The following is an 8,931-nucleotide window of genomic DNA, read 5'->3' on the forward strand; positions in this document are numbered from 1 at the left end:
CTCTTTTCACCAGCACTTGTTGTTTGGTGATTTGTTGATGGCAGCCATTCTGGTAGGTATGAGTTGATACTTCATGATTGTCTTACCTTGTTTCTTTAGGTAGGCCTGTAGCACTATGAAATTCCCTCTCATGACTGCTTTCACTGAGTCCCATAGATTTTGTATTGTTGTGTGTTTATTTTCATTAGTTTCCAGGAAGCTCTTTATTTTTTCCTTGACCTCCTTGATAACCCATTCGTTGTTCAAAAATATGCTATTTAGCCTCCATGTGTTTGAAGGTTTTTGCTATAATTGATTTCTAGTTTCATGCCATTGTGACCTGAGAAGATGCTTGATATGATTTCAATCTTCTTGAATTTGTAGAGACTTAGTTTGTGTCCTATCAAATGGTCTATATTTGAGAATGTCCCATGTGCACTTGAGAAGAATGTGAATTCTGCAGTTTGGGGGAGTAATTCTCTGCAAATATCTATTAATCCATGTACTCTAGTGCATCATTTAGAGTCTCTGTTTCCTTGTTAATTCTTTGTCTAGAGGATCTATCTATCCAGTGATGTCAGCGGGGTTTTAAAGTCCCCTGCTATGATTGTATTGCTGTTGATTTCTCCTTTGAAGTCTTCCAGAAGTTTTTAAATATATTTTTGGTGCTCCTATATTAGATACATATATTTTTACCAAGGTTATATCCTGTTGGACAGATCCTTTCAGTATTATGTAATGACCTTCTTTGTCTCTTGTTATGGCCTTCATTTTGAAGTCTATTTTATTAGATATGAGTATTGCTACCCCAACATTTTTTTAATTTCCATTTGCTTGGAAAATTTTTTTAATCCCTTCATTTTCAACCTGTGTGAGTCTTTTGTTGTGAGCTCAGTCTCTTATAAACACCATATATATGAGTCATGCTTCCTTATCCATTCAGGTACTCTGTGTCTTTTGATTAGAACATTTAATCCATTTACATTTAAGGTTATTATTGATATGTACTTATTTATTGCCATTTTTATTTATTATGGCTATGTTTATCTCTGTTTCCTTTGCTTGTTATAGCAGTACTGTAGATAAATCCAATATCGTATTCCTAAGTTCTATAAAAATGAACAAAAGATACGTTTACTTCCACTGCTCAAATAATCAAACATCAGATCTGCATGAGAGTTGCACTGTGGCAGTTTACTCGTCTGATTTCAGAGTTCAAAGTCCTTTTTGTGTATTTGGCCCAATGATATCCACATCCCAGATAAATTCAGTTTCAGAAACAAAAATTAAGGCAAAGACTTTGTATCACAAAGCACAAGGATATGCTACTAGAAGTTGCTGTCCTTCCATGGCGAATGCAGAAATAAAAATTTTGGAAGCAGAAAAACTGCACCATCCAATAATTCCAGCAGTGAGGCTGATTCTTACCATTCTTTGCAAAGAAAAGATCACCTCAAAGCTGGAAAGTAAGATCCCGGGAAGAAGACGATATCCAAGGGCACTTGTTGCACAACCAAATGAAAAACGTCTGTCATACTCATTAAGTTTAACAAACAAAACGTTCCTAGACATCCAATCGCACTGATTCCCATATACACAGCCAAACTGGATTTTACCAGCCAGTAATATGGTTCCAAAGGCAAGGCAAAGACCATGGGTCCTGCCAGATTAGTTTCATTCATGATGCTGCCATCTGCTTTTAATGGATGTAACACTGTTACGTGTTTTTTTTCCCATATGTAGTCAAAATTGATACCCAATTCTTCTAATAAAGGTGGTTCATCCTCAGCTGTTTCTGTTCAATGACTGAGGTGTAGCTGGAGTAAATGTCTGAGTTGGCTGGAACATCTGCCCGGTGTACGACGGTGGTACGGCCGACCTTGCTGCGAGTCATCCCAGCCAGCACACTCTTTGCTACAGGGCCTTCACTTCGTCCCTAATCGTAGGACTGCGGTAACTGGCCATCGATGCTGTTAAGTGATCAAATCCTGACACTGCAAATGATCACCCGCGGAGGCAGCGCCAGAAAACCCGCGAACTCAGCTGAGGACCCGAACAGGCACCGTTGCTGTGTGTCCCGAGCCCCTCTATTAAGCAAAGTCCTTTTTTTTTTTTTTATCTTGCTCCAGGTACCAGTCCTAAAGATAAAAATTTTAATCTGCCCCGACTCTGCATCCGGAAGTTCTTCCCAAAGAAGAAATGCTTCATCTTCGATCGGCCCACTCACCGGAGGAAGCTTGGCCAGCTGGAGACACTGCATGATGACGAGCTGGACTCGGAATTCCTGCAGCAAGCTGCTGACTTCTGCTCCTACATCTTCCACAATTCCAAAATTAAAACTCTGTCAGGGGGCATCCAGGTCAATGGGCCGCGTGAGTCCTCTTCCCAGTCTTTACTCTCACTGCTAAGACTCCAGGAAGGTGGAATAACACCCACCTCCTTTCAGTTTGAAAAAGGCAAACCTACTGTTATTACAGGGCACCTTCTAGGTGACATTCCTAATGGATTTTATTAGTCAGGTTTCTTGAATGAGAAATGATAGGAAAGGACAAAGAAAAAAGCTTTATTGCTTAAAATTGCCCTAGTAGACTGGATCTTTACTATCCCATATGGTAGCTGTTAGACAAGTGTAACTATCTAAGTTTAAATGTAGATTAATTAAAATTAAAGAAAATCAAAAATTCTGATTACACAGCTCTATTTCAAGGGCTCATACCTACACGCGGCTAGTGGCTACAATACTGGACGGCACACGGAGCTCACGACCATCATCACAGAAAGTTCTCTTGGACAGTGTTCTGCTAGAATAAATAAAATGGAGGACTCCTTTTATAAATTTATTTTTACTTATTTTTATTTTTTAATTTTTAAAAAATTCTTACCCGAGGATATGATTTTCCATTGAATTTAGAGAGAAACATGGACATGAGAGAGAAATATTGATCAGTTGCCTCCTGCACATGCCCCAACTGGGAATGGAACCCGCATCTTAGGTAGGTGCCCTGACTGGGAATGGAACCCACACTCTTTTGGTGTATGGGACAATGCTCCAACCAACTGAACCACCCAGCCAAGGCAGAGGACTTCTTCTCATTGTTTCACAAACATTGATTTTACAAATTCTTACCACAGACCAGAACTGATGATAGAGACATAAATGACAGAGGTACCTTTCCTATCCTAATGATGCTTGGGGGTAAAGTATATGCACCCAATAACCACAGGTCTATGGTATCCAGAACAGAGGTTCTCACCTTTTGATATGTATTCATATCTCCCAAGGATCTTGCTAGAGGAGGGGCCAATTCAGTTGATCTAGGACAATGGCTGAGAGTCTGCAGTTCTAGCAGGTGATGCTGAGGTCATAGATGCTGTGAGCCAAATGAGTGGTAAAAGATATCAGATTTACAGAGAATAGACTGTTTCCTCACCCCACCTACAACAAACATTATCATTTGTTCTCTATCGGTAGGACTGGAGAGCCTGGTTGTGACCTATGTCGATGCCATCAGCAGCGGGGATCTGCCCTGCATGGAGAACGCAGTCCTGGCCTTGGCCCAGATCGAGAACTCGGCTGCAGTGCAAAAGGCCATTGCCCACTATGACCAGCAGATGGCTGGGAAGGTGCAGCTGCCCACGGAAACCCTCCAGGAGCTGCTGGACCTGCACAGGGACAGTGAGAAAGAGGCCATCGAAGTCTTCATCAAGAATTCCTTCAAGGATGTAGACCATTTATTTCAAAAGAAATTAGCGGTAATTTTTTTCTTACGTTTGTATGGATTAGGGTCTCAGAAAGCAAAGTGCTACTAGGAAATAAAATGGGTATGTATTAGGAGAAAAAAAATTCTTACTATACTGTATAATGATTTAAAAAAACACTATTTGTGCCCTGGCCGGTTTGGTTCAGCGGTTAGAGCATCCACCTGCGGTCGGAAGAGACCCGGGTTCGGTTCCCGCTAAGGGCATGTACCTCGGTTGCAGTTTGTCCCCGGCCCTGGTTGGTCGTGCAGGTAGCAGCCACTCAATGTGTCCCTTTCACATCGATGTTTCCCTCTCTCTCTCTCTTCCTCTCTCTCCCTCCCACTCTATCTGTGCAAAAAATGGAAAAATGTCCTCGGGTGAGGATTAAAAAAAAACAAAAAAAACACTATTTGTTATTATTATTGTAAGAAGAACCAATTTCATTATGATTGACTCAAACTTTTGAAACATTTTTTTCTTTCATGCATAAACTAATATTCTCTCATAATTTAGTTAAATGCATACAGGTAACAATCAGAGCTTCTATTCCAATTACATGCTTGCTGTTATCAGACTGATTTTTATATTATAGCCAGAAGCAAAGAAATATGTAGTCTTCGTTATCTTGATATTGAGCCACATTTATTGGATATGTACTCATTGGTCCAATTTGAAAAGCAGGAGTTTATTTGTAAAGGTGTATTGGCAGGACTGGAGAGCCTGGTGCTAACCTATGTCGCTGCCATCAGCAGTGGAGGTCTGTCCTGCATGGAGAACACAGACCTGGCTTTGGCCCAGATCGAGAACTCAGCTGCAGTGCAAAAGGCTGTGGCCCACTAGGACCTGCAGTTGGGTAGCATAAGTGCTAACATAAAGCTAGTGATCTCTGCCACGAACTTCACCTCCAAGGAGAAAGGGATGTCAATGGAAAGATGGAGTCAGGAGAAAGGGTGTGGTCCTGCTGAGGTGCCTGTACGGTTTTATAGGGGTCACAGACTTTATTTTTTGAGAATACATTCCAAAAGTCCTGAGGTCAAGCTAACATCTCTCTACTCTTTTGACTTCCTATTTTCACATTAAAGGCTCAGCTAGAAGAAAAGCGAGATGACTTTTGTCAACAGAATGTGAAAGCATCATCGGATCGCTGCTCAGCTTTACTTAAGGAAATCTTCAGTCCTTTAGAAGAAAATGTAAAGCAGGGAGTTTATTCTAAACCAGGAGGATATCGTCTCTTTATCCAGACTATGCAAGAGTTGAAGAAAAAGTACCTTCAGGAACCCAGGAAGGGAATACAGGTAACCAATGTTTATCTGTCTCTCCGTCTGTTGCTCCCCTCAACCCCACACTTTCCTCCCTCCCTTCCTCCCTCCACCTCCTTTCTTTGGATCTGCTCTCTCCAGGATGGCTTCATTCCCCAGCAAGCTCACCCCACATGGGACCACAGCACCAACAGCTCCAAAATGAGAGCCCTCACTCAGAGAACAAAGACTCTCCATCTATATTGATGTCAATCTCTTACAAAGAATTCTGCTTCATAGGTTGCCATGCTTGGCCAACCTGCAGCATGTGCCCACCCTGTGACAGGGCATCTTGATCAGCAGACACACCAGGGCCAAGAAAAGCAATTCCCAGAGGAAAAGATGGTGGGCAAATAGGAATAAGCACTTACAGCCATTTCCTATTACTAACGCTATTTTCTCTGGGTCCTAGAGTGCAGAAATTCTTCAGGCATACTTGCAGTCCAAGGAGTCTGTGACTGACGCAATTCTACAGACAGACCAGACTCTCACAGAAAAGGAAAAGGAGATCGAAGGTGAGGAGCAAGAGACAAGATAGCCTCAACAGCTTTTAGAAGTTTCAATAATGTGGCTGGGTGAACCTGGGGTCCTGAAACAAGAGCAAGATGAGCAAAGGTGCCTCTTCCTAGCCGAAGTCAGTTCTCAACAGGGCAGATGCAGTCAGCAGCAGCAGCAGCACCGGGAAGGTTCAACGAGAAGAAAAAGCAACGTGGTCACATGAATTCATACACATGAGTTTTCCTTCTTCCTTTCCTCCTGGCAGTGCAACGTGTGAAAGGTGAATCTGCAGAGGCTGCAGCAAAAATGTTGGAGGAAATGCAAAAGAAGAACCAGCAGATAATGGAGGAGAAAGAAAAGAGTTATCAGGAACATGTGAAACAATTGACTGAGAAGATGGAGATGGAGAGGGCCCAGTTAATGGCAGAGCAAGAGAGGGTTGTCAATCTTAAACTTCAGGTATTGAATTGCATCCCCTTAAAGTTTGTCTTTTTCTGTTTTTTCTCCACTCTCCCTGACCTCTCTGTGTGGCTGTTAGAACAGGAAGCCCAGAAGGACCTTGCTTGCCCACTGATACTTTTCAATCCCTATCCATCTGCCTGACCTGGCCCCTGCCTATGTCTGGTTATTTAAAAATTTTATTTGCATTTATATCACATCCTGTGATACTTTATCGGTATCTTCTTTAACCAATGGTAGCTGTTATCTGCTAGACATTATAAAACATGTCTTCTCTGTATCTCTTGCTTAATATCATATGAAGCAAGAACTGCTATGTCCCTATGACTTAGGAGAAGAAACAGAGGTTCAGAAAAGATTAACTTTTGTAGGATCACACAGCTTAGTAAGATATCTGAACCATCTCTGCCAGTTAGAGGAATCCATAAGCACCGTTTTCCAGCCACACCTGGTATGACTCCTTAAGTCTCACACCTGTGTCAGTGTGCCACTCCTGACTGTTTCTATGCCCTACTCCCAGTTTCTGTAGTGAAGTATGTGCCGAAATCCAGTCTGGACTCTTTGGGACCTTGATTTCCTTACTTATATTCTGCTGATCTTGCCGTGAAGCTGTGGAGGCTTAAACAAGTGACATAAGATTCAGACACTTCATTTGATTTTGAGAATTTTTTATTATATTTGTTATGTGTGTATATAAGAGTTTCTGAGTATGTGTGTATATATAAGAGTCTATAATGCATAGGTAAGATTTGAAAACAAACCTGTGATTAAGATTGCCCACAAAGGTGTGTACAATTAATGGGATAAAAGATCAAGACTTGTAATTTAGGTTCATCAGTACAACAGAAGGTATAGGGCAATATCTTTCTTTGCTAAAGGAGTCTCGAGAAAAGTAATCACAGAGCTGGGATGCCCAAGAGAAAGTATAATGAAAATTAATGGTAGAGAAAATTTCAAGAAGAAATTAAATACCAAAAAAAAAAAAAAAAACTATGAATGTGGGAACTAAATAGAAGTTGGAGATTTGCTTACTGCTGTACCTTAATCACTCTTTATTTGTCCCTTTTAGGAACAAGCCCGGTTGCTACAGGAAGGGTTTAAGAAGGAGAGCACACAACTTCAGAACGAAATACAGACTCTCAAGCATAACATGGGAAGAAGAAAGAGAGGATGTACCATAAGCTAAAGACCAAAGGAAAAGGGCTTTCCTGGTCATTCTTTACCCAGGGCATAACTCAAGCAGTTTTACAATTTGGAAAAATGTAACTACACTTGAGAAAAAGTGACCTTTAAGCTAATAAAAAGAATCTACAAAAAACTTTTCACCTAACATACTTAATGATGAAAAACTGAATGTTTTGCCCCTAACTCAGGAACAAAGCAAGGATGTCTAGTCTCTCTGTTAAACGTTATAATGAAAGGCTTAGTACAATATGGGAAAAAAAAGAAAAAGAAAGAAAAGGCATATATATCAAAAAGGATAAAATAAGCCCTAGCCAGTTTGGCTCAGCAGTTAGAGCGTCGGCCTGCGGTCCAGAGAGACCCGGGTTCGGTTCCTGCTAAGGGTGCATACTTTGTCCAGTTTGTCCCTGGCCCTGGTTGGGTTGGGCGGGTGGCAACCATTCGATGTGTCCCTTTCACGTTGATGTTTCTCTCTCTCTCTCTCTCTCTCCCACTCTATCTGAACAAACTATCGAAAAATGTCCTCTAGTGAGGATAAAAAAAAAAGATTAAATAAAACTGTCTTTATTCTCAGACACTCTGATTATCCATACAGACAAATTCCAGAGAATCTACAAAAACAAACAACAACAACAACAAACTCTTGGAACAAATAAATGAGTTCAACAAGGTTATAAGATTCAAAATCAATACATAAAAATCATGTTTTCAACTGTATTTTTAGATCAATGCAATTAACAATTGAAAACAAAATTTCAAAAACAATACCACTTAAAATAGCTATTTTTTCAAAATGAAATACTTAGGTAGAAATCTACCAAAACACACACAGAATCTCTATGCTGAAAACCATTCTAAGCCAAGAGATTATGGGATGGATCATGATCCATGGATCTTCTTAGATTCCAACTCCCTTGAAGTTTTTATGATATTCCTTTTACTCATTGTAGAGAGGAAGCTTTAAGACTCTTTTTTATAGAGTTAGCCCTGACAAAACCATGTGCCTATTATTCATGAAGTTCCACTGAACACTAAAAATATCCATTGTATGTGTTAGGCTTTTATCCACATACAAAGAGGGAAAAATATGGCTCACAACTCAGTGTCACATAATATGCCAACTATACACATACACACACACACACACACACACACACACACACACACCACCCTTCCCGCCCACTGAGAGTTCTCTGACAGACAGTATTTCATAGAACACAAGACAGGCAAACTTACCCGGTTTTTATTGTGGAGATTTTTTTTTCCCAAAACCTAAATTCAAAACAGAATCCCTAGGAAGTTAGATGAGGCTATGTGAAAAGCAGCAATTGCTTAGACTATAGGAGTCATTCATTCAAAAAATATTGGCTGAGTATCTACCACATACTCTGCTAAGGAGTGGGACTATAGTTGCAGTCCCTTTCTTAAGGAGCTAATAGTCTAGTGGTGAAGACAGATTAAACAAATAAATACAGAAAATTAAATACTTATGAAATTGAGGGGAGAGGATTTCTGATTTGGGAAGGAGTTGATCTAATCCCCCTACCCCAAGTTGGGAGGGAGAGAGAGCACCTATCACCTGGCCCCAAACACAACCTTGACAGTGTAACAGTGTATCATGCTCACGGCAAGTCTCTCTGAGTGGATTGCTAAGAAATGAAGAAAGCAACAAGCTCCATCTAGTGGCCGATATTATTTCGCTTCACAGAATTTTGTCACTACCTTTTATCACCATCTTGATTGACTGTCTCCCACACTAGAACATAAGCTCCAT

General features: G+C 40.6%; 1 protein-coding gene, 1 long non-coding RNA gene and 1 pseudogene across 2 annotated transcripts in view; 1 reads left to right on the top strand and 2 right to left on the bottom strand.

The window, feature by feature from the left end:
• The window catches only part of LOC118627269 (guanylate-binding protein 1-like), a 105,942-nt gene extending 98,675 nt beyond the window's left edge, over positions 1–7,267 (top strand). Inside the window, exons 6-11 of the mRNA XM_036257569.1 lie at positions 2,109–2,351; positions 3,452–3,732; positions 4,803–5,015; positions 5,431–5,533; positions 5,782–5,975; positions 7,045–7,267. Of these exons, the coding sequence (XP_036113462.1) occupies positions 2,109–2,351; positions 3,452–3,732; positions 4,803–5,015; positions 5,431–5,533; positions 5,782–5,975; positions 7,045–7,161 (1,151 nt within the window). The 3' untranslated portion in view covers positions 7,162–7,267. The remainder of the gene's footprint in view (positions 1–2,108; positions 2,352–3,451; positions 3,733–4,802; positions 5,016–5,430; positions 5,534–5,781; positions 5,976–7,044) is intronic.
• Positions 1,195–1,954, bottom strand: LOC118626125 (annotated as a pseudogene).
• On the bottom strand, positions 2,322–8,451 carry LOC118627274. The gene is made up of 4 exons (XR_004959043.1): positions 8,394–8,451; positions 3,234–3,350; positions 2,696–2,780; positions 2,322–2,418 (listed from the first exon to the last, which is right to left on the bottom strand). It is a non-coding gene; the product is annotated as an uncharacterized LOC118627274 (long non-coding RNA).
• Positions 8,452–8,931: the final 480 nt, after the last annotated feature.

Source organism: Molossus molossus, unplaced genomic scaffold (genome assembly GCF_014108415.1).
Source record: "Molossus molossus isolate mMolMol1 unplaced genomic scaffold, mMolMol1.p scaffold_m16_p_12, whole genome shotgun sequence".
NCBI classification, from domain to species: Eukaryota; Metazoa; Chordata; class Mammalia; order Chiroptera; family Molossidae; genus Molossus; species Molossus molossus.